Source organism: Theropithecus gelada, chromosome 8 (assembly GCF_003255815.1).
Source record: "Theropithecus gelada isolate Dixy chromosome 8, Tgel_1.0, whole genome shotgun sequence".
NCBI classification, from domain to species: domain Eukaryota; kingdom Metazoa; phylum Chordata; class Mammalia; order Primates; family Cercopithecidae; genus Theropithecus; species Theropithecus gelada.
The window spans coordinates 20895603-20921673 of record NC_037676.1 but is presented as its reverse complement, the minus strand read 5'-3'; the positions used below and the strand labels follow the sequence as shown (position 1 = coordinate 20921673).

The window sequence follows — 26071 nt, the reverse complement described above, 5'->3', positions numbered from 1 at the left end:
ATTTTCATTGAATTTCTAGTATCACAACTCTATTCTAAGTCAAATAACAGTTCGTTTTGGTCTTTGTTTCTTTATCTGAACTATGAACTTAAGTAGTATTTATTAAACTCCATAGAACCAGGTCAAAGGAAAAATAAATCTAATTTTAAATCTAGAATAAAACTGGCTCGTCTAAATATAAATGTTCTCTGAATCAAAAGAATTCTTTTTTTTTTTTTTTTTTTTTGAGACAGGGTCTTGCTCTGCCTCAGCCTCCAGAGTAGCAGGGATTTCAGGCATGTGCCACCACGCCTGGCTAATTGTTAAAAATTTTTAGTAGAAATGAGATCTTGCTATTTTGCCCAGGCTGGTCTTGAACTCCTGGGCTCAAGCAGTCCTCCCACCTCAGCCTCCCAAAGTGCTGGGATTACAGGCATGAGCCACTGCACCTGGCCAAAAGGTTTCATTTGATTCAGGTCCTCATTATGTCTGGCCAACGTGGTAAAACCCATCTCTACTAAAAATACAAAAAAATTAGCCAGGTGTGGTGGCGGGCACCTGTAATCCCAGCTACTTGGGAGGCTGAGGCAGGAGAATTGCTTCAGTCCTGTGCCAGCTTTTGCCATTTCTCCAATTGTTCTGCACCTAGTGGAAGGAATCTTTGTGTGTAAACTGTTTTGCAAAGTGAAGACCTCATCTCTACAAAAAAATTGAAAAAAATAAGCCAGACTTGGTGGCGTGCACCTGTAGTCTCAGTTCTTCGGGAGGCTGAGATGGGAGGATCCCTTAAGCCCAGGAGTCCAGTGCTCCAGTGAGATATGGTCATGCCAGCCCGATTGACAAAGCCTGTCTCTAAAACAAATAAAAAATAAACGATTTTGATCATGCCTCTCCCAGAGCTTACCTGCCTCCTCAGCAGCCTCAACAAATTTGCTTTGGGGTTCTAAGATTCTGACTACCTCTGGATCCCCAGTTTTATTAATATCTTCCCCTAGGAATGGCATTAACCACCGGAAGTTCCAACACCTCCAAACAGTTGCCTTCTTACACATTTTCAGCCCCATTTTGCTTCAGGGCTTGCTAGTCCAAAGCCAGTTTCTCCATTCTAAATCTCTCACTTGTCCTCTGGACTCGCATGCAATAATAAAATATTTCCAAATATTCTTTTTTTTTTTTTTTGTAAATAAACTTTTTATTTTGGAATGAAAGTTGCAAAATAGGATAAGAGTTCCCATACATCCTTCATCCAGTTTTCCCTCATTGTTAACATCTTGCCTCATGTTGCCTTATAGCTGTGTTACATAAATGTTTCCAAATATTCTTATCCTTTTTCTTGAATAGTTGATTTTGCTCTTCTCCTTTTTCTGTAACCAGGCTTTTCCTTGATGGGTTTCCTTCCCACCCTCCCGCTTTTTTTTTTTTTTTTTTTTTTTTGAGACAGGGTTGCTCTGTTGCTTGGGCTGGAGTGTAGAGTCAAAATCTCGGCTCATTACACCTTCAACCTCCTGGACTCAAGGGATCCTCCCACCTCAGCCTCCCAAGTAGCTGGGACTACAGGCACATACCACACCCAGCTAATTTCTGTATTTTTTGTAGAGAGAGAGTGTCACCGTCTTGCTCAGGCTGGTTTCAAACTCAGGCTGATCTCAAACTCCTGGCCTCAAGCTATCCTGCCTACCTCAGCCTCCCAGAGTGCCGGGATTATAGCTGTGAGCCACTGCGCCCAGCTGAGTACCCTGCTTTGTCTTGTCCTGTCCCGTCCTGTCCCATCCTGTCCTGTCCTGGTCCTTGTCCTTATCCCTGTCCTTTCCTTTCCTTATCCTGTCCTTTCCTTTTTTGTCCTGTCCTGTATAGGCACATGCCGCCACACCCAGCTCAGTTTTGTGTTTTCAGTAGAGATGAGATTTCACCGTATTGGCCAGGCTTGTCTCAAACTCCTGACCTTAAGTGATCCGTCTGCTGTGGCCTCCCAAAGTGCTGGGATTACAGACTTGAGCCACCATGCCCAGCCGAATGCCGTTTTGTTAGAATTATCTCAGGTTGTGATTACTCTCGTATCTCAAGAGGCAGACACTTTCCCCAGGCCAGTTTTTTTTTTTAAATGGAGTCTCGCTCTGTCACCAGACTGGAGTGCAGTGGCGCGATATCGGCTCACTGCAACTTCCACCTCCTGGGTTCAAGCAGTTTTCCTGCCCCAGCCTTCTGAGTAGCTGGGACTACCGGCACACACCACCACACCCAAGCTAATTTTTGTATTTTTGGTAGAGATGGGGTTTCATTATGTGGGCCAGGATAGTCTTCATCTCTTGACATCACGATCTGCCCACCTCAGCCTCCCAAAGTGCTGGGATTATAGGCATGAGCCATCACACCCGGCCCAGTCATTTTTTTAATCAGTATTACATCCTGTAGTGTCCTTAACCTAATTTCCCAATACAGTTGATTATTAATATCAGCATCATCGTAAGACTTGTTTACAATGAGTTAGTTGAATCTTCCCAACAATATTAGGATTATTTCATCTTGTAGCATAATAGTAGATATACTCTGAAATGTAAGAGTCAAAGATACTGGCACATTACTAGAGTCCTACTCAGTCATAAATAATTAGTCCAGATTATCATCATACTGCATGATTAAAGCGTCTCCCAGATACGTGCCACTTAGATTTGCAGGCTTCCATTCAACATTGTCAGGTTTCAAAAGCAGGAGTCCTCTCAGTAACATGGGTCAGTAACCCCTTTAGGCATCGCGTTTAGTTGAGCTAACAAGCAATATCACATCTTACTCTAAGCCTCTCCCAAGGCACCAATAGAATATTGGATTTTGGGCTGTGCTCAGTGGCTCATACCTGTAATCCCAGCCCTTTGGGAGGCCGAGGTGGGTGGATGGCTTGAGGTCAGGAGTTCAAGACCAGCCTGACCAACATGATGAAACCTTGTCTGTACTAAAACTACAAAAATTAGCTGGGCATGGTGGCGGGCACCTGTAATCTCAGCTACTTGGGAGGCTGAGGCAGGAGAATCACTTGAACCTGGGAGGCGAAGGTTGTAGTGTGCCGAGATCATGCCACTGCACTCCAGTCTGGGCAACAAAGCGAGACTTTGTCTAAAAAAAAAAAAGGAATATTGGATTTTGCTCACTGTATAACCATTTGTTCTTTCCCTAATCCTCAGATATCGTTCTTCCTTTTCTCCATTTATACCCCCACCTTTCCACTTTTGGAAGGGACATTAAGTTTGACCACTGTGCTGATCTAGACTGCTGGCAGCAATACTAGCCTAGCAAATGTCTGCCCCTCAGTCCAGTCCGATTCATATAGGGCAGTATTACACAGGTACAGAACTAGTGGGCTTTCTCTACTACTAGGCAATATAACTGCATTCCCTGTGAACCCCAGTTTTGCCAGATGGAATGAAGGTACAATTCACCCCCATCAGGTCCTTAGGAACTCTAACATAAAGGTTTAAAAGTATAGTTACTTTCTTGCTTAGAGCTTGCTATGAGTTTGTGTTCCCAATAAGATGAAGTTCCAATCCCCAGTACCTGTGAATGTGACCTTATTTGGAAATGAAGCCTTTGCATCTGATTAAATTAAAATGAGGTCATTAGAATGGGCCCTGCTCCAATATAACTATGTTTTTATGAAGAGAGGAAATTTAGACACAGAGACAGACACACATAGATGGAAGATAATCTGAAGACACAGGGAGAACACCTGTCTGTAAGCCAAGAAACCCCCGAGACTCTCAGAAGCTAGGAGAGAGGCATGAACAGATCATTTTCTTTACAACCCTCAAAAGGGCTGTAAACACCTTGGTTTTGAACTTCCAGCCTCCAGAACTGTGAAACAGTAAGTTTCTGGTTTTTGTTTGTTTTTTTTTTTTTTTTTTTTGAGACGGAGTCTTGCTCTGTCGCCCAGGCTGGAGTGCAGTGGCCAGATCTCAGCTCACTGCAAGCTCCGCCTCCTGGGTTCCCGCCATTCTCCTGCCTCAGCCTCCCGAGTAGCTGGGACTACAGGCGCCCGCCACCTCGCCCAGCTAGTTTTTTGTATTTTTTAGTAGAGACGGGGTTTCACCGTGTTAGGCAGGATGGTCTCGATCTCCTGACGTTGTGATCCACCTGTCTTGGCCTCCCAAAGTGCTGGGGTTACAGGCTTGAGCCACCGCGCCCGGCCTAAGTTTCTGTTGTTTAAGCGAGCTTGTTTTGTATGACAGCCCTAGCAGACTAATACAGAAGTCAACCCAGCTTCTGGCACCTGCAGTATAGCCCTGATCCCAGGTGTACTACATCAGGTAGGAAAAAAAGACTGTTGAGTTCATGTGGGAAAGAAAGAGAAAAGTATAGTTGTACCACATCCTGCCCCCAGGGAAGAATTATAAAGTCACAACAGCATCCTGCCTACTCCTCTTCCTTCAATTCGTCAGAAAAAGGGGAGAAATCTGCCTAGTGGAGATGTTTTCTAGGCCCTGGCCCTGTTGAGTGTGAGCACACACTCATGAAAGTGTGTAAGCCAGCCCTTTAGGTTTTTCTTTCCTCCACTTTAGACAACAGATGTTTCAGTTGCCCATTCTAATTATCTACCAAACTGTTAACTGTGACGATGAAAGTGTGTTCTTTGGTTTGAAGAAACGTGACTCCGTGGTCCAAGTTGATGGATTATCTTTTGATTTAGTCCTTTTTTTTTTTTTTTTTTTTTTTGAGACAGTCTCATTCTGTCATCCATGCTGGAGTGCAGTGATGTGATCTCCATTCACTGCAGCCTCCACCTCCCAGGTTCAAGTGATTCTCCTGTCTCAGCCTGCCAAGTAGCTGGGATTACAAGCGTGCGCCACCACACCCAGCTAATTTTTGTATTTTTAGTAGAGATGGGGTTTCACCATGTTGACCAGGCTGGTCTCAAACTCCTGACCTCAAGTGATCTCCCAGCCTCAGCCTCCCAAAGTGCTGGGATTACAGGTGTGACCCACTGCACCCACCCTAGTCCTTTCATAGTATTGGGCGTTTGCATCTACCAGCAGGTATGCAAAACCCAGTCTGTAGTAAGTGTCTGCTCATGTCAGGCACTGTCACAGCCTCCTGGGACTACCAGAGTAAGTCCAACTTGCCAACCAAGTGCAGAGCCTTACTGCTGGGGAATCTGCCCCATAGCCGTCTGCAGTCTCTTATTCAGCCAGAACAGTTCTTGTTGACAGTGCTTCACAGGGTTCAGAAGGAACATGTAGAATAGCTTCAGCCTATCTCTGCACTACTGCAGCTCTTCAGCGTCTACTCATTTCACAGAGCCAGATGGACTGCCTCAAGCAAGGACACTGGGATATCCACTCCCAGAGTTCCACTCGCCTTCCCAGCCTGGAAGGTTTTACTGTTGGCCATCAACATGTCCTGCTTGCTTGCTTAAAAAAAAAAAGAAAAGAAAAATTGAGGTGAAATAGGTGAGGTGCAGGGGCTTGTGCCTGTAATCCCAGCACTTTGGGAGGCCGAGACAGGTGGACTGCTTGAGCCCAGGAATTTGAGACCAGCCTGGGCAACATGGTGAAAACCCCATCCCTACTGAAAATAGAAAAATTAGCTGGGTGTGGTGGTATGTGCCTGTAGTCCCAGGTACTTGGGGGGCTGAGGTAAGAGGATCTCTAGTTTAAAAACATTTTCATCACCCCATAAAAACACCCCATGCCCATTAAATAATCATTCCTTATTCACACCTTCTCCTAATTTCTGGTAATATCTAATTAGCTTTCTGTCTGTACTGATTTGTCTATTTTACCTATATTGTATAGTAACTTTTAAATGTGTGACCTTTTGTGTTTAGCTTACTTCACTGAGCATGTTTTCAAGGTTTATCTATCTTGTAGCTTATATTAATACTTTTTTTCCTTTTTGTGGCTGTATAATGTTCCATTGTATTTATCCCACAATTTGTTGATCCATTCACTGTTGATAAACATTTGGGCTGTTCTCACGTTTTGACTATTGTGAATAATGCTGCTGTTAACATTCCTGAACAAGTATTTGTTTAAGTTCCCATTTTCAGTTCTTTTTGGATATATACCTAGGAGTGAAATTGCCAGGTCATATAGTAGTTCTGTGTTTAACTTTCAGAGGAAACACCAAGCTGTTCTGCACAGTGGCCAAGCATCATTTTACATTCCTACCAGTAATGTAGAGGTTTTCAGTTTCTCCAAAGCATTGCCAACAATTGCTGTTTTCTGTTTTTTTACTTTTTTTTTTTTTTTTTGAGACTGGGTCTTACTCTGTCGCCCAGGCTGGAGTACAGTGGCACGATCTTGGCTCACTGCAACCTCCACCTCCTGAGTTCAAGAGATTCTATTGTCTCAGCGTCCTGAGTAGCTGGGTAGCCCAGCTAATTTTTGTATTTTTTTCTTAGTAGAGATGGGGTTTCACCATGTTGGTCAGGCTGATCTCGAGCTCCTGACCTCTGGTGATCTGCCCAGCTTGGCCTCCCAATCTGCTGGCCTCCCAAAGTGAGGTACCACACCTGGCCTTTTCTGTTTTTTTAAATCATCACTGTTTTTTGTGTTTGTTTGTTTGTTTGTTTTTTAGACTGAGTTTCACTCTTGTTGCCCAGGCTGGAGTGCAAGGGCGTGATCTTGGCTCACCGCAACCTCCCCTTCCAGGGTTCAAGCGATTCTCCTGCATCAGCCTCCTGAGTAGCAGGGATTGCAGGCATGCACCACCATGCCCAGCTAATTTTGTATTTTTAGTAGAGGCAGGGTTTCTCCATGTTAGTCAGGCTGGTCTTGAACTCCCGACCTCAGGTGATCCACCCACCTCGGCCTCTCAAAGTGCTGAGATTACAGGCGTGAGCCACCACGCCGGGCTTGATTCATCACTGTTGTGAAGTATTTCATTGTGGTTTTGACTTGCATTTTTTAATGACCAATGATGTTGAACATCCTTCATGTGCTTGTTGCTCATTTGTGTATTTGTGTCATTCAAATCCTTTGCCCATATAAAAACTGGACTATTTGTCTTTTTGTTGTTGAGTTGTAGGAGTTTTAAAAATATTCTGGAAACTATGATCTTATTTAATGTATGATTTACAAATATCTCCCCCCATTCTGTAGATTTTCACTTGCTTGATTATGGTCTCTGCTGCACGAAAATTTTAAATTTTGATAACATGCAGTTTATTTATTGTATCTTTTGTTCCTTATGGTTTTGGTGCTCAATCTAAGAATTCATTTCCAAATCCAAGGTCATGAAGGCTTGTCCCCTATATTTTTTTCTAACAATTTTACACTTTTTAACTTTTACATATAAGTCACTGATTTGAGTTATACAAAGTGAAGTAAGGTCAAGTTTTATTCTTTTGCGTCTGGATATCTGCTTGTCATAGCACCGTTTGTTGAGAGGATTCCCCATTGAGAAATCTTGGCACCCTACTCGAAAATCAATTGGTCACAGATGTTTGGGTTTATTTCTGGACTCTTAATTCTGTTCCATTGATCTGTGCGTCTCGTTTTATGCCCGTAACACACTGTTTTGATTATTTTTGCTTTGTAATAAGTTTTGAAATTGGAGAATGTGAGTCTTCGAACTTTATTTTCTTTTTTAGTATTGTTTTTGCTATTCAGTGCCCCCTTGGAATTGTATATGAATTTGAGACAAGGCTTTTTTGTTTCTGCAAAAAAAGGCCATTGAAACTTCCATAGGGATTGTGTTGAATATCTAGATTACTCTGAAGAGTATTGCCATCTTAATAATACTGTCTTCCAGCATATAGACACAGAATGTCTTTCTATTTATTGAGATCTTCTTTAATTTCTTTCAGCAGTGTTTTGTAGTTTCCATGTATAAGTCTTTTACCTCTTTGGTTAAAGTTTATTCTAAGGTATTTTATTCTTTTGGATACTATTGTAAATGGAATAGTTTTAATTTCATTTTTTGATTGTTCATTGCTGGTATTTAGAAACACAACTGTTTTTTTGTGTTGATCATGTACCCTGTAACTTTGCTGAATGTGGTTATGAGCTCTAGTAGTTTTTTTATTGCTTTTTTTTTTTTTTAATTCTTTGGGATTTTCTAGGTACAGAATGTTATTTGCATATGGGAATGGAGTCTTCTTTCTTTTCAGTTTGAATTCTTTTTATTTCCTTTTCTTTCTTAATTTTCTTAGTTTATTTCCTTTTCTTCCTTAATTGTTATGGCTAGGATTTCTATTATGGTATTGAATAGCAGTGCTAAAATCAGGCATCTTTGTCTTTTTCCTGATAGTAGAGGCAAAGGTTTCAGTTTTTCACAATTGTATATGATGTTAGCTGTGAGTTTTTAATAAATTTCCTTTACCATGTTAAGAAAGTTTCCTTCTACTCCTAATTTGCTGAGTATTTTTATAATGAAAGTATGTTGGATTTTATCAGATGATTTTTCTGCATATTAACTTTTAAAAGTCTTGTTCAGATTAATACCAAATTAATTTTAATAGTTGTGTCAGGCCGTTCTTGCATTGCTGTAATGAGATACCTGAGACTGGGTAATTTATAAAGAAAAGGAATTTAATTGGCTCATATTTCTGTAGGCTTTACAGGAAGTGTAATGCTGTCAGCCACTCAGCTGCTAGGAAGGCCTTAGGAAGCTTACAGTCATGGTGGAAGGTGAAGCAGAAGCAGGCACTTCACATGGTGAAAGCAGGAATAAATGAGAGAGGGAGAGTGAGAGAGAGAAAAGAAGAGGTAGTGCACACTTTTAAATGACCAAATCTTGTGTAAATTCAGAGCAAGAGCTCACTTATCACTGGGGGATGGCCCAAGCCATTCGTGAGGGATCTGCTCCTATAATCCAAACACCTCCCACCATGCCCCACCTCTGATAATTGGGAATTACATGTCAACATGAGATTTGGCAAGGACACACATTCAGACTCTAGCAATATTATATAGAAACTTTGTTCCTGTATAGTTCTATTCTCTCGTACTTTCTTGGTGCTAATTCTGTATTAGCATTCCCCAGAGAAACCAACTGATAGGGTGTGAGCATGTGTATAGATTTATTTTAACAAATCGACTCACACAGTTATGGAGGCTGGCAAATTCAAAATCTGCAGAATGAACCAATAGGCTGGAGACCCAGGGGATAGCTGATGTTGCAGGTCAGCTTTAAGTTTATCCTGCTTGGTGTTCCTTAGGCTTTGGGGATGTGTCCGTTGATGTTTTTCCTCAAATTTGGGAAATTTTTGTTAATTATTTATTCAGATATTCTTTTTGCCCCTTACTCTTGTTCTTCTCCTTTTGAGACAGCAAATATTTATATAATGGTGTGCTTGATGGTGTCTCCCAGGTTTCAGAGGCTGTCTTCATTTTTCTTTCTTATTTCTTTTTGTTATACTGGATATAATCTCAACTGACATCACTTCTGGTTTGCTGGTTATTTCTTCTGCATGCTCAAATCTGCTGTTAAGCATCTCTAGTAAATTTTTCATTGCAATTACCATACTTTCCAGCCCTTGAATTTCTATGCCTTTATTGATAGTGTTTATTTGGTGAGACACATTCTCATACTTTCCTTAAGGTCTTAAGACATGGTTTCCTTTAGTTCTTTGAACAATATTTAAAATAGTTGATATAAAGACTGTGTCTATAGGACCAATGTCTGGGCTTCCTCCATGACAGTTTCTGTTGACTTTTTTTCCCCATGCATACGTGTCCTACTTTTCTGTTTCTTGGCAAGCATCATAATTCTTTGTTGAAAACTGGAAATTTAAACTGGGCACGAGATGGCTCACACCTGTAATCCCAGCGCTTTGGGAAGCTGAGGCGGGTGGATCACCTGAGGTCAGGAGTTCGAGACCAGCCTGGCCAACATGGTGAAACCCCGTCTCTACCAAAAATAGAAAAAATTAGCCAGGTGTGGTGGCGGACACCTGTAATCCCAGCTACTCAGGAGGCTGAGGGAAGAGAATCACTTGAACCCGAGAGGTGGAGGTTGCAGTGAGCCAAGATCGCACCAGTGCACTCCAGCCTAAGCTACAGAGCGAGACTCTGTCTCAAAAATAAATAAATAAATAAATAATAAATTCTGACTACAGAGGATTCAGGTAATTGATCAGACACATTTAAAAGTAACTTTTAGCCAAGGTGGAAGGATTGCTTGAGGCCAGGAGTCTGCAACCAGCCTGCTCGACGTAGTGAGATCTCGTCTCTACAAAAAAGAAATTAAAATTTTTAATTTTTAATTTCTTTTTTTTTTGTTTTCTAATTTATTTTCTTTAATTTCTAAAGCCCAAGGAGTTTAAGGTTGCAGTGAGCCATGATCGCATTACTGCACTCCTCCTTTCAACAGAGCGAGACCCTATTGCAAATAAAAATAAAAATGACTTTTGCTTAAATTATTCAAAGAAATGAAATACAACATTAAGAATTTTGACGGGCCGGGCGCGGTGGCTCAAGCCTGTAATCCCAGCACTTTGGGAGGCCGAGGCGGGTGGATCACGAGGTCAGGAGATCGAGACCATCCTGGCTAACATGGTGAAACCCCATCTCTACTAAAAATACAAAAAACTAGCCGGGCGTGGTGGCGGGCGCCTGTAGTCCCAGCTACTCGGAGGCTGAGGCAGGAGAATGGCGTGAACCCAGGAGGCGGAGCTTGCAGTGAGCCGAGATCGCGCCACTGCACTCCAGCCTGGGCGACATAGCGCGAGACTCCATCTCAAAAAAAAAAAAAAAAATTAGCTGGGTGTGGTGGCAGGTGCCTGTAGTCCCAGCTACTTGGGAGGCTGAGGCAGGAGAATGGCGTGAACCCGGGAGGTGACGCTTGCAGTGAGCAGAGATCGTGCCACTGCACTCCAGCAGGGTGACAGAGCGAGACTCAGTCTCAAAAAAAAAAAAAAAAAAAAATTGCAAATATAAACTTGGTTGGAATTCTCTTACCAAATCATTTTTCTGAACCGTAGTCGTCATGCTGTGCTTTTGCCAGTGTGGACAACAAAGTGAGGGGAAAAGTAGAAAAATGTTTTAAGATATTTTAGTGTTCTTAAGAATACAGTTGAATTACATTAGGACTTGGTCATTAGTTCTTAGTTTTGTCATTTTGTTTTACCTGTGTGTATTTATTTATTAGGTTCTTGAGTTAAAAAGTCAAAGGAAAACAGACAGTGCTGAAATCAGCATTAAGATTCAGATGACAAAGATCCTGGAGCCTTGCTCTGACCTGTGCATTCCCTTCTACAATGTTGTTTTCCGTCGGTAAGGAAGCAGCTGAAGTTCTGTCGTCCTTTAACTTCAGTCTTGTATTTGCAGTAATGTTCTTCAAGATGCTTGGATGGAAATATGTGACAGTGTATTCTAGATGGCTTTGGAAGCATTTAATGAATATATGGATGGTATTGGGGCTTACTCAAAAATTATCTCACAAGTGGTAGACCAGATTTGAATATATGAAATTAAGTTTGGAGGTAGATGGTTAGGAGAATGAGTTCCTCTGGGTGTGTTCAGGAACTTTGACAGCAGCTGTTTATAGTGCATATTTAATGGTGACAGTAACAAGGGGGCTGCTTAAAGAGGTTGTGTGTAAAAATATTTGCTGGAAGGATTTTTTTTCAGTCTCTTGAATTTTTGAATTTCAGATAGCTCATAATTGTTTAACTTCTTTTGAAACATCCTGATTTTCATACAGCCGCTATTCTCAAACTACCTCTTATTTAATGAAACACAGAACCTAATTTCTTTTTTTTATTTTTATTTTGAGACAGAGTCTTGTTCTGTCGCCAGGCTGTGGTGCAGTGGTGTAATATTGGCTCACTGCAACCTCCGACTCCCTGGTTCAAGCGATTCTCCTGCCTCAGTCTCCTGAGTAGCTGGGATTACAGGCATGCGGCGCCACGCCTGGCTAATTTTTATATTTTTAATAGAGATGATGTTTCATTATGTTGACCAGGAGGGTCTTGATCTCCCTTGATCCATCTGCCTCAGCCTCCCAAAGTGCTGGGATTACAGGTGTAAGCCACCGCACCCGGCCCACAGAACCTAATATCTACCTAGTAAGCTGAACTACCAGGAAAAAAACGTAACTCCCTTTGCCACACTGTTATTCACAAACTTAGCAATGTGCTCTCTTGCATTCTTCATAGTTAATGGTGAAAAGTAATGTACATCAAACCTGGGAAATCAACTCAGTGTTTGGTCAGCTAGTAAGTGGAAAAGACTGCTGTTGTTTTGCTTTACTTTTTCAGTCAAATGCTTTGGCAGTTTTTGGTTTTCTTTTAGCAAGATTGTTCTCAACATAAAAGCTGTCTTCTGCAAAGAGCACAAATATTTCTAACCATTCAGACTTCCAAAGGCAAATGTAGCTAAGAATAATGGAACATAATTTTATTACTCTTCTATTAGAAAACTCATACTTGCTTTTTATTTCAGGGTAATGAAACTTTTAGATATGAAGCTTGTGGGGAGAAACTTTTATGACCCTACAAGTGCTATGGTACTACAGCAACACAGGTTGGTGCTTTTTTCCCCTTCCTCACTTTTGAATGTTCTGGAAAGAAATTTTCCATTACAACCATTGAATTTAGTACCATAATCTCAGCAGTAGTTTATGGTAGTGAATACAATTTATCAACTAAATCTCTTCCTTAGTTTGGTTTTTCAGTAAGTTTGCAATGATGTCAGTTAACTTAGTTTCCTGAGGCTTTCTCATTACTATTAGGGAAGGGCAGTATGACCTCAAAGTATTGTTCACATGGGGGCATGGAAGTATATGTGTTCTTTGAAAATCCTACAGTTAAGACCACCTCTCTCTCCAGATTGCAGATCTGGCCAGGCTATGCAGCTAGCATCCGAAGGACAGATGGAGGGCTCTTCCTGCTAGCTGATGTCTCCCATAAGGTCATTCGAAATGACTCTGTGCTGGATGTCATGTGAGTGAATAGTGGGATCTATCTTGAACTTGCTGATGATTTTCTGAAAAGTTCAGTAACAGCTGGTAATAATACACATTAGACATTGTTCTCTTTTTTTTTTTTCCCCCAGAGACAGGGTCTTGTTTGTCACCCTGGGTGGAATACAGTCGTTTGATCATAGCTCACTGTAACCCTGAACTCCTGGGTTCAAGTGGTCCTACCACCTCAGCTTTCCAAGTAGTCAGGACTACAGGTGTGCTACCACGCCCAGCTAATTTTTAATTTTTTTTTTTTTTTTTTGTAGAGACAGGGTCTTGCTATGTTTCCCAGTCAGGTCTTGAACTCCTGGCTTCAAGGGACCCTCCTACCTCAGCCTTTCAAAGTGTTGGGATTATAGGCGTGAGCCATGGTACCCAGCCCTGTTTAGATTTTTAGTTGTAGAATAACTACACTGAATATATGTGCCCTTGTCCCTAGTCATACTGAGATAAGCATCTGAATAGACATCTGCTATGCTTTGAGAAGGAGTTTTATTTAAATTTGTGGTTAGGAGAACTTGGTTTGATATATGCACGTGCTGAGTTTGCATATAATAATATACAATGTATGTGTTACTGTAGTGAATACAGATGTGTATAATTTTTTTTAAATTGAGACAGAGTCTCACTCTATCACCCAGGCTGGAGTACAGTGGTGCGATCTCGGCTCACTGCACCCTCTGCCTCTCGGGTTCAAGTGATTCTCCTGCCTCAGCCCCCAAGTAGCTGGAATTACAGGCCACCATGCCTGGGCTAATTTTTTTTTCTTTTTCTTTCTTTCTTTCTTTTTTTTTTTTTTGAAACAGTGTCTCTCTCTCTGTTGCTCAGGCAGGAGTGCAGTAGCACGATCTCATCTCACTGCAACCTCTGCCTCCTGGGTTGAAACAATTCTCTTGCCTCAGCTTCCCGAAGAGCTGGGACTACAGGTGCATGCCGCCATGTTTGGCTAATATTTTGTATTTTAGTAGAGACAGAGTTTCACCATGTTTCCCAGACTGGTCTTGAACTCCTGAGCTCAGGCAATCTGCCCACCTCAGCCTCCCAAAGGGCTGGGATTACAGGTGTGAGCCACCGTGCCCAGCCAGATGTGTATAATTTTTAGTGGCTGTATGAAATCTCATCTTATACATAAGTCTCTGTACATCTGATTTTTTTAGGCCACGTACTCAGAAGTAGAATTACTTAATGGAAGGGCTGAACATTCTGAAGCCTTTTAATATATATCTAATATAATATGATAGTTAACTATATCTTGACAAACTACCCTGTAGAAGATTGTTTCAATTTCTTTTCCCACCAGCTATGTACAACCACTGGGTGTTGTCAGGCTTGTGTTTGCTCCTCTGACCATTTCATTCATTGCTTGAGTGTATACCTACCAAGCTCCAGTTATGAACCAGAGTCTTAGGACCTGTTAGATAGCAAAACAAAGATCCCTCCCCTCACAGAGCCTCTGTTGTCACCAGGGGAGATGAACAGTAAATAATAAATATAATTAATAAATTGTATAATGTATTACAAGCGATAAGAGCCATGGAAAAAAGAAAAAGTAGAGCACACAGTTCGGGCGATCAGAAGTAGTGGGGAAGGGGGCAGAGAATTGCAGTTTTAAGTAGAGTGGTCAAGCTCATTTGAGCAAACACTTGAAAGAGGTAAGGGGTTAGCCAGGTGAATACATGGGAGAAGAAGCTTTTGGCAGGTGGACAGCTGAGGCGCAGACCTTAAGACAGAAACGGGCCTGGTGCAGGCACACGCAGGGTGGCTAGAGCCAAGTGAGCAAGCAGGGTGGTGGAGGGGCAGAGCAGTTGGAGGAGCTGATTACACAGGGCTTTGTAGGGCTTTTGTGAGGGTTTAACCTTCACTCTGAGTGAAATGCAGGACTTCTGGTGGCAAGACCCGAGCTGGATTGTAAAAGGTTCCCTGTTGTTGCTCTGTGGAGAATAGACTTGGCAGACTGAGGTTGGAAGTGGGAACACCAGTCAGGAGGCTGTGGTAATCCGGTGGAGCCATGAGAATGGTAGCGATGGAGGTGGTAAGGAGTCATTTTCTGGACATCTGTATTTTGAAAGTAGCATTTAAGTGGATTTCCTGACTGCATGTGGGATAAGAGAAAGAGAAGCTGAAGATGTCTTGAACTTTTTTGTAATTATTCTGTCTCTCCTAGACTGTCAGCTCCTCTGGCAGAGGCCATGTCTTTTTTGCTCACCATGTACGCTTAGACCTAATACAGGGCTTAGCACTGTCAAAAGACACAATTGTTGGCTTTTATTGGGAGTTCATGAATTGGGTAACACCTTGAGGGTTCTGATGAGCTGAGCGGTGGAGGTTGGCTTTATAGACAGAAAAGGGTGAGGGAATCAGAAACAGAACAAAAAGCAGATTGGTCATTTGTTACTTTCCTTGTAAAGGTTAAAGCAGAGGAGATATCTTCGTCATACTAAAACTGGCCTGTTTGGGGATTTGGCTATTATCTCTCTCTCCTGATTTCTCAGAAAGTCAGATAAAGATCTTAGTTTCTATTTGGTGGCATGGAACTTCAGCATGAGTAACCCCATTTTGGTTTGCTTTGTTGGGCCTAGTGCAGGAGCCCAGTCCAAGCCAATAGCCTCCTGTAAGTTTTATTTAATGGTATATAGTAAATATTCAAGAATGTTTATTAAATAAAAGTGTGTGTCTTCAAATCTACTATTTCTTTTTTTGTGGTTTCTGCCTTTGCTTTTATATGTTTATTTTTCTTGCATGTACTTTCAGTGAATGCCTTTGCTTTTCTGCCTTGAAAGGTCTACTTGGCCAGGGATGGTCTGGTTCATGCCTATAATCCCAGCACTTTGGGAGGCCAAGGTGGGAGGATTGCTTGAGGCCAGGAGTTCAAAGCTGCAGTGTGCTGTGATAGTGCTACTGTACTCCAGCCTAGGCAAGTGAGACCCTGTCTTCAAAAAAAACAGAACTAGTTATTTTTTATTTTTATTTTCAATTTTTTTTTTTTTTTTTTTTTTTGAGATGGAGTTTCGCTCCTGTCACCCAGGCTGGAGTGCAGTGGCATGATCTTGGCTCACTGCAACCTCTACCTCCTGGGTTCAAGCGATTCTCCTGCCTCAGGCTTTCTGAGCAGCTGGTATTACAGGGACTTCCCCCCACACCTGGCTAATTTTTGCATTTTTAGTAGAGACAGGGTTTCGCCATGTTGGCCAGACTGGTCTTGAACTCCTGACCTCAGGTGATCCACCTGCCTCAGCTTCCTGGGATTATAGGCATGAACCACCACGCCAGGCCTATTTTCAGTGTTTCAAACCCTATGAATTTTTCTTGATAGGAAGTTGGGATTATGATGTTTGTCTCTGTACTATTATACAGTTTATTGAAAAACATTCTTTTTTCCCACAGATTCAAATCACTACCTTACATGCTAAAATACCTGGATTTATTTCTGAACTTTCAGTTTGATGTATTGGTCCAAACTAATGTGATTCTGTCTAAAATACTGTACTTTTTTTGGTTTTCGATATTTGTCAGAATTTTATTTTCAGAATTTTCATGGTGAATGTCACCCACATACTCTTTCATTTGATCCTTTGAATAATTTAGTGAAAATAAGAAAAAAGTCGTTTAGCATTTTGATGAGCATTGACTAGGGAGAATGTTCACTTAGTCTTCCTTTTGAAAAATATGGCATGTCTTTCGATTTATTGAAATTTATTTTGTTTTGGCCGGACGCGGTGGCTCACCTCTGTAATCCTGACATTTTGGGAGACCAAGGCAGGCAGATCACTTGAGGTCAGCAGTTCAAGACCAGCCTGGCCAACATGGTGAAACCCTGTCTCTGCTAAAAATACAAAAATTAGCCAGGCGGGGTGGCACATGCCTGTAATTCCAGCTACTTGGGAGGCTGAGGCACGAGAATCGCTTGAACCCGGGAACCCGGGAGGCAGAAGTTGCAGTGAACCAAGATGGTGCCACTGCCCTCCAGCCTGGGTGACAGAGTGAGACTGTCTAAAAAAAAAAAAATCCAGGCACAGTGGCTCGCGCCTGTAATTCCAGCACTTTGGGAGGCCGAGGTGGACAGATCATGAGGTCAGGAGATCGAGACCATCCTGGCTGACATGGTGAAACCCCATCTCTACTAAAAATACAAAAAATTAGACAGGCGTGGTGGTGGGTGCCTGTATTCCCAGCTACTCAGGAGAATGAGGCAGGAGATTGGTGTGAACCCAGGAGGCGGGGCTTGCAGTGAGCCGAGATTATGCCACTGCACTCCAGCCTGGGCGATAGAGTGAGCGAGACTCTGTCTCAAAAAAAAAAAGTTGGCATTTTGATGGTCATTGACGAGGGAGACTGTTCACTGAGTCCTCCTATTGAAAAATATGGCATGTCTTTCCATGTTTATTGAAATTTATTTTGTTTTGGCCAGGCACAGTGGCTCATAATGCCTATAATCCCAGGACTTTGGGAGGCCAAGGCAGGCAGATCACTTGAGGTCAGGAGGTTGAGAGCAGTCTGGCCAACATGGTGAAATCCCATCTCTACTAAAAAAAAAAAAAAAAATTATCTGGGCATGCTGGCACAGGACTGTAGTCCCAGCTACTCCGGCGGCCGAGGTAGGAAAATCGCTTGAACCTGGGAGATGGAGGTTGCAGTGAGCCAAGATTGTGCCAGTGCACTGCAGCCTGGGCAGCAGAGCAAGACTTCGTCTAGGGGAAAAAGAAAAGAAATTTATTTTTATTTTCTCCACGGTTATTTATCTTGGACTTTAAAAAAAAAAATTCATTCCTTCCTTTCTTTCTTTCCTTTCCTTCTTTCCTTCTTTCTTCGAGACGAGGTCTCGTTTCATGGCTCAGACTGAAGTGCAGTGGCTATTCACAGGCATGATCATAGCTCACTGCAGCCTTGAATTCTTGGGCTCAAGTGAGCTTTCTGCCTCAGCTTCCCAAGTAACTGGGACTACAGGCTTGTGCCACTATGCTCAGCCTTTTTTTTCCTAAGTACATAATTTTATATGTACTTACCACTAAGCTCAAATTCACACCCAATTGTGTAATCCCTTCACTGTATATTGAAACACTAGCTATTTTGTCAGTTTCATTCCCCTCCTGTCCAAATACTGTATTTTTGGGGTGATCTAGATCACTTTAGATCTAGCTTTGAGGACCTCTTCTCCAAGATAGTGAGAAGGCCTGTGTCAGGCATTACCCCGTTATGTCAGACATGGACCCTGGCTCTCAGTGTAACTGCTCAGCCCCGAGAGCATGTCCATGCCTGTCAGGGAGCTCTGTAGGTTGTCCTCCCTTGTTCCCTGCAGCTGTTACTGGCTTGGTGTTCTACCACCTGCGTTCCCTGTTCTTATGGATCACTGGAAACCACAGAAGAGCATTTATTTTCCTGGAAGTGAGAAGAGCTCGGTGTTTCAAAATGCAGCAGCTTTTCTTTCCATCACCCAGGAATGGTTTGCATACTTCCAAAAGGTAGTGAGTCAACTAAGGTTTACTAAATAAGGTTGCTTTATTATGTCACTGTTAAGTTGTCAGTTCATTCAATGACCCATTCCTACTGAGTTCAATACTATCTTAGAAATGTCTGTTAGAACCTTATTGGCTTCAGTTAGGCTGGTTGCTCTCCAGGCTGGCTAGACCATCACTGTCTTGGGGTTCCTCTTCCCTTCTTATGGGGAATCTCCTGTATGTCAGATCTCATAACTGCTGCTTTCTTGATTTATTCTCTTGTTTTGGTGTAGCATATATACTCCAGTATTTCCAGAAGAAGGGTGCATTGGAGGAAATGACTTTGAGACCTTACATGTTTGAAAAATGTCTTTAGTTTACAAAGTAGTTGTCTAGTTTGACTGGGTATATAACTCTAGGTTATAAATCTAGGTTGGAGATACTTTACCCTGAGGATTTGGAAGGCACTACTCTATCGTCCTTGCTTTTGGATTCACTGTTGAAAGATCTAAAGCCGTTTTAATTTCTGATTCCAGAATCTTTGTATGTCTCTCCTCACCCCATCCTACCCCTTTGGGAGCTTTGGGAGTTTTTCTTTACTGTTGTCTTCTGAAATTGTATTTGTTCTTTATTCCTTCTTGCATCTCAGGATTCTACATGGGATTATTTTCCCTTTGCCTGAAGAACTGCTTGTAATATGTCCTTTAGTATGGACTCTGCTGGTGACAAATTCTTTTAATTTTTATTTAAAAATGTTTACCATCTTGCCTTTAACTTAAAATTCTGGGTTTGGCAGTTATTTTCTTTTCGCACTTTGAGAAATATTATCTGGCTTACATTCTTCCCTTTTTTTTTTTTTTTTTTGATGGAATCTCACTTGGGTTACCCAGGTTGGAGTGCAGTGGCACGATAACAACTCACTGCAGCCTCAAACTCCTGGGCTCAAGCAGTCCTCCCACCTCAGCCCCCCAAGTAGCTGGGACTACAGGGATGCACCACCACACCTAGCTAGTGTTTTAATTTTTTCGTAGAGACAGGGTCTTGCTGTGTTGTCAAGGCTGGTCTCGAACTCCTGGGCTCAAGTGATTCTCCTACCTCAGCCTCCCAAAGTGCTCGTGTGAGGCACTGTTCCCAGCCTATTTTATTTTTATTTTTGTAGAGATGCAGTTTGACTATGTTGCCAAGGCTGACCGTGAAATCCTGGCATCAAATTATCCTCCTACCTTGGCCCCCTAAAGTGCTGGGATTACAGGTGTGAGCTATTGCTCCTGGCCATTGGTTTACATTGTTCCTGTTGACAAATCAATCACTAGTGATACTGTTATCTTTTTAATTTTTTTTATTTTTGTCTTTGGCTTTTGAAGTTTTACTGTAATGCACCTAGTTGTGATTTCTGTTAAAAGAAAAAAATATTCATGGCACTTGTTAGAGAATGATAAGGCAGACTTTATTCAGAACCAGTGCAATGGGCACAAGGACCCCTGCAATGGGGATTTGCAGGATGGGAGAGAGATTGGGCTCAACTCAGAATACAACAAGGAAAAGTGGAATTGATAGTCTAGGAGAAGGATCGGGGCCAGTGGATGAAAAATTACTGATAGGAACCATTTGGAGTCAGAGGGTTTCACCAAATTTTTACAGTTGGGTTGCTGGTCTAACGGGCCTCCAACCATAAGCTCTCAGGAAGGGCCTGAATTGGTATGAAGCCTTATCCGGCTTCCTCTAAAGAGTACTCTTCTTTATGTGGAGCAGAAAAGACAGTCCAGAACAAACAAAAATGCCTTATATGTATAGACAACAGCAAAAGCAAAGCAAGCAAATGAAAAACATAAATGACTGGGTGCAGTGACTCGTGCCGGTAATCCCAGCGCTTTGGGAGGCTGAGGAGGGTGGATAGGTTGAGCTCACGGGTTCAAAACCAGCCTGGGCAACATGGCAAAATCCTGTCTTTGCAAAAAATACCAAAATTAGCTGGACATGGTGGCACGCATCTGTCATCCCAGCTACTCGGGAGGTTGAGGTGAGAGAATCACCTGAGCTGGAATGTCAAGGCTGCAGTGAGTGGTGAGCCATAGTTGCACCACTGTACTCCAGCCTGGGCAATGAAGTGAGACCCTATTTAAAAAAAAAAAAGTTAATGGCAAAAATATTTTCAGATGATACACTTTCAAAAAAAAAAAAGGCTAATGACCTCACACCAAGATCTAGGTTTGATTACATACTGGAGGCTGTACTTCTAAACCAAACGGTCTATTTTATGTAAGGAAGTAAGTCTAATTGGCTTATATAAAGACCTAAGGCTAATGGCAAAGGCTGTTTGATTATAAATGTTGGGATAACAAAACAGATTCAGCAACTAGAGCTTAATGAAACTAGTCACACCTCAGATGGTTGTTGGGATTGACTCACTTGACAGCAGATCTGAAGAACAAAGAGTTAAGCACAAGGGCCCAGTGAGTGGATTGGTGGTCTGAAAATCTCTGGAATGTTGCCTGGGAAGAGTTTTCAAAATTATCTTGGTTGGACCTCCAAAATTGTCAGAGGATGTAAGACCTCTGTTCTATCGGAAATAAAAAGAAAGCTGAATTTCTTGCTTACTGCAGTTAGAGACTATTGGTCTTCTATAGAATATTTGGGAAGAGTATAGTTCAGGAATTGCAGACTTGCAGACTTGCAGTAGGTCAGCATCTTCTGAAGAAGGGTGGTTACTCAGGCAAGACTCTTGTGGATTGATTTGTCCTCAGAGGTATGCGTATTGGATTAAGTCATCCGTGGTTGGCTGGCTTACAGAAACAAGGGGATGACATTGATTAGTTGGCTTGCAAAAGTGTGTTTGCTGAAGTAAATTGATGTAGATTGATTCAACAGGCTTAAAACTCATTCTTATGGCTACTTGTTACTATGGTGACAGAGTAATCCATCTTTTCCGGTTTGTGGGAATTTTATTTTATTCCTAGGAGTATATGAATGTTTGTTTTCATCTAGTTTTATTGTTTAGTTTCTTAGATATTAATCTTAAATTCATAAAGAATTTTCTAAAATTGGCTAGCAGGCTAACCCGTTTTTTTAATGATCTTTTTTCTTTTTTTCCTTTTTTTTTTTTTTGAGACAGAATTTCGCTCTCGTTACCCAGGCTGGAGTGCCATGGCATGATCTTGGCTCACTACAACCTCCGCCTCCTGGGTTCAAGCGATTATCCTGCCTCAGCCTCCCGAGTAGCTGGGATTACAGGCATGTGCCACTAAACCTGGCTAACTTTGTATTTTCAGTGGAGACAGGGTTTCTCCATGTTGGTCAGACTGGTCTTGAACTCCCGACCTCAGGTGATCCACCAGCCTCAGCTTCCCAAAGTGCTAGGATTATAGGCATGAGCCACTGTGCCCAGTCAGTGATCTTTTTTCTTACAAATTTGAAATACCACCTTATTCTACACTTAGTGTTAATCTGTTTGAGTCTATTTCCGAATCTTTTATTCTGTTCCATTAATTTATTTCTTTTTTCAGATGTGTAAAGGTACAGTTGACATCCATAAAAAACCCACACACATTTAAAGTATACAGTTTGATGAGTTTTGATATATGTATGTATAGTTGATATATTTCACCTGTGAAACATTGCAGTGAAGAAAATGGACACAGCCATTGCCCCAAAATGTACTCAGGTGTCTCTGAAGCCTCTTCTTCTGTTCCTCCTCTGCACCCCATGGGCAGCAAATACTGGTCAGCTTTCTGTCACTAGAGATTATTCTGCATTTTCTAAAATTTTATGTAAATGGAATCACTATGTTCTTGTGCTTTTTTTTTTTTTTTTGAGATGGACTCTCTTCCTGTCACCCAGGCTGGAGTGCAATGGTACAATCTCGGCTCACTGCAGCCTCCACCTCCCGTGTTCAGGCAATTCTCCTGCATAGCTTGGATTGCAGGTGCCTGCCACCACGCCCAGCTATATACTTTTTTTTTTTTTTTTTTCCTATTAGAGATGGGGCCTCACTATGTTGCCCAGGCTGGTCTCGAACTCCTGGGCCCAAGCACTTCTCCTGCCTAGGCTCAGCCTCCCAAAGTGCTGGGATTATAGGCATAAGAGGGGGCAAGGAAGAAGACCCACCCGACAGCCCACCCACCCACCTGCCTGCCTGCTATTGTTTTTCAGTTGGCTTCTTTCACTCAGCGTTATTTTGAAAGCATTCGCATTGTTGTATGTTGTAAATGTTCATTCCTTTTAATTGCTGGGTAGTGTTTCATTTTGTGGCTCTACCACAGTTTATTCACCCATTGTTTCCAGGTTCTTTCCAGCTGTCGGCTGTTACAAATAAAGCTGCTATAAATATTAGTGTACAAGTCTTTGTGTGGACATACACTTTCAATTCTCTTAGTTAGTAGATACCTGGGAGCGGAGGGGCGAGTCATATAGTAGGTGTGTGTTTAATTTTATAAGAAACTCTTTCCCAAAGTGTCTGTACCATTTTACATTCCCACTAGCAGTGCCTGAGAATTCAGGTTGTTCCACATTCTCATCAATACTTCATTTAGTCAGTCTTAATTTTAGAAATTTTAACCAGTGTACAGTGGTATCCAATTGTGGTTTTGATTTACATTTTCCTAGTGAATAATGATGTAGAGCATCTTTTCCTGTGTGTACTTCCCATTCATTTGTCTGCTTTGGTGAAGTATCTGTTCGTATCTTTTGCCTATTTTTAAATATTTGGGTTGTTGTTTTTACTGAACTGTGCAGTAATTCATTACATATAAGAAGTACAAATCCTTTATCAGCCAAATGATATGCATGTATCACATGATTTGCACATATTTTCTTCCATTTAGTAGCTTGTCTTTGCATTTTTCTTAAAGGTGACTTTTTTTTTTTTTTGAGACAGAGTCTTGCTCTGTTGACTGGAGTGCAGTGTGTAATCACAGCTCACTGCAGCCTTGGCCTCCAGGGCTCAAGCAATCTTCCCACCTCACCCTCCTGAGTAGCTGTGACTACAGGCGTGCACCACCATGTCCAGCTAATTAAAACAATTTTTTTTTTTTTTGTAGAGATGGAGTTTCACCACATTGCCCAGGCTGTTCTTGAACTCCTGGGCTGAAGTGATCCTCCTAAAGTGCTGGGATTATAGTTGTGAACCATCACACCTGGCCAGTGGTCCCATTTATTTATTATTATTTTATTATTTATTATTATTATTATTTTTTGAGACGGTCTCACTCTTTCACCCAGGCTGGAGTGCAGTGGCACCATCTCAGCTCACTGCAGCCTCTGCCTCCCAGGTTCAAGCGATTCTTATGCCTTGGCCTCCCGAGTAGCTGGGACTACAGGCATGCACCACCACACCTGGCTGTTTTCTACGTTTAGTAGAGGTGGGGTTTCACTATGTTCCCCAGGCTTGTCTCAGACTCCTGAGCTCAAGTGATCCACCTACTTGAGCCTCCTAAAGTGCTGGGATTACAGGCGTGAGCCACCATGCCTGGCCCAGTGGTCCCTTTTAAGGAGTAGACATTTTTAATTCTGATGAAGTCTAATTTATACTTTTTCTTTCATAGGTTTTGGTTTTGGTGTCATATCCAAGAGATCATTGCCTAACTCGAGATTGCAAAGATTTTCTGTTTTTTTTTAGGTTTATAGTTTCGAGTCATATTTAGATCTGCAATCCATTTTGAGTTAACTTTTACAGGTGATGTCAGGTAACGGTCTGAGTTTCTTTCGTTACATGTTTAGTTATCACAACACTATTTCTTGAAAAGATTGTCCTTCCCTACTGATTGACCTTGACACCTTTGTCAGTTATTATTTGATCATAAATGTGTAGGTTCTGTGTTTCATTCTCATGTAATTTAAGGCACAAATGTCCCTCTGAGCACTGCGTTAGCTGCAGCCCGTGATTTTTTGATTGTCTGATTTTTCATTTTCCTTCAGTTCAAGATATTTTCTCATTTCTCTTGTGCTTTCTTTCATCTGTGGGTTGTTTAGAGTGTATTGTAATTTTCAAATATTTGGAGATTTCTTATTTTTCTTTCTATTTAATGCATTTTGTCAAGTCTGTATTGTTTATTTTTCTGATTTTTTTTTTTTTTTTTTTTTTTTGAGGCAGAGTCTTGCTCTGTTACCAGGCTGGAATGCAGTGGCACGATCTTGGCTCACTGCAATCACTGCCTCCCGAGTTCAAGTGATTCTCCTGTCTCAGCCTCCCGAGTAGCTGGGACTACAGGCGTGCACCACCATGCCCAGCTAATTTTTGTATTTTTAGTAGAGACGGGGTTTCTTCATGTTGGCCAGGATGGTCTCTATCTCTTGACATTGTGATCCGCCCACCTCAGCCTCCCAAAGTGGTGGGGTTACAGGTGTGAGCCACTGCAGCCAGCCTATTTTTTTTTTTTTTTTTTAAACTGACCTATCCATATTTAGACTAAGAGTCTGTTATCCCTGTGGCGTGCAGCTGCTGATGTAACTCGGTTTTTCCTTATTATCATATTTTAACCTGGCTTCCTAGCTATCACCCCCTTGTCTGTAGAGCTTAGTCGTTCGGTTAATGATTTGGAGAGCGGTTATACTCAAACCCCATGACCCCATAAGGCTTCCATCTCTGCTAATGGATCCGTGTGTAGATTGAAGAATGCATTCAAAATTAGAGGTAATTCTCCCATTTTTTTGGCTTTTAACTCTTAGCTGAGATTTCTTGGCTGTCTTGTAAACATAGATGGTTTCCCAGTCAGCCAAGGATGTGTGGCCTTCTATGGTTTTCTGATTGCCAGGATTTAGCCCTTAAATTTCTGATTGATCCACTGCTCACTCCAACTTAGACTACAAATCTAGGCTAACAGAACTTTGCTTTTCTCCATTGCCACTTGTAGGTGGCTTGCCATGGGTTCCCATCCCTACCCCCAGATTAAGTTTTCTCAATCTCAAAAGGTTGCACACTTTTTGGTTCTATTTCTATAGCAGTCTCAAAATGACAAAGCTGGAGAATAGGCTGGTAGTTAACCAGATCTAGGGAAGGAGGGGGAGTGTGAATATAAAGGGCAGCAGGAAATAGTCCTTTGGTGGTGACATGCAACAGTTTGGTATCTGATTGTGGTAACCTATAAATGAGAGAAAACTGTATACACATACAAATATACCAGTGTATGTAAATAACAATGAAAATGGAGTAAGATCTGTAGCCTAGTTATTGATATTATAGCAATGGCAGTTTTGTACATGAGACTCTATGTCCAGATTTTGCAACTTTCTATGATTTGATGAGTATTTCAAAGTATGAAAGTTTTAAAAATCAATTTTAATTAATTTAGGGACAGGGCCTTTGTCACCCAGGATGGAGTGCAGTGATGCTGTCATAGCTGACTGTAGCCTCAAACTCCTGGGTTCAAGCTATCTTCCCACCTCACTCAGTCTCTGGAGTATCTGGGATTACAAGGTATGCCATCACACCTGGCTAATTTTTTGATTTTTTTAGAGATGGGGGTCTTGCCATGTTGCCCAGGCTGATCTCAATATCCTGGGCTCAAGGAGTTCTCCCACCTTAGCCTCTCAAATAGCTGGGACTATAGCTGTGAGCCATTATACCTGGTAGGCCTATATTCTCTATTTCCTGCAATTCAGGTCCTCTTAAGCTTTTTCCTCCCCTCCCCCGCCAAAGAAGTAAGGTCTCACTATATTGCCCAGGCTGGTCTCCAACTTCTGGGTTCAAGCAGTCCTCCTGCCTCTGCCTTCTGAAATGCTGGGGTTACAAGCGTGAGCCACTGCATCTGGCCAAGAGTCCCGTGTTT

General features: G+C 41.9%; 1 protein-coding gene across 1 annotated transcript in view; it reads left to right on the top strand.

The window, feature by feature from the left end:
• Positions 1–11064: 11064 nt before the first annotated feature.
• Positions 11065–26071, top strand: part of LOC112630130 (piwi-like protein 2) — a 44982-nt gene continuing 29975 nt past the window's right edge. The window contains exons 1-3 of the mRNA XM_025394312.1: positions 11065–11183; positions 12354–12434; positions 12740–12853. Of these exons, the coding sequence (XP_025250097.1) occupies positions 11119–11183; positions 12354–12434; positions 12740–12853 (260 nt within the window). The 5' untranslated portion in view covers positions 11065–11118. The remainder of the gene's footprint in view (positions 11184–12353; positions 12435–12739; positions 12854–26071) is intronic.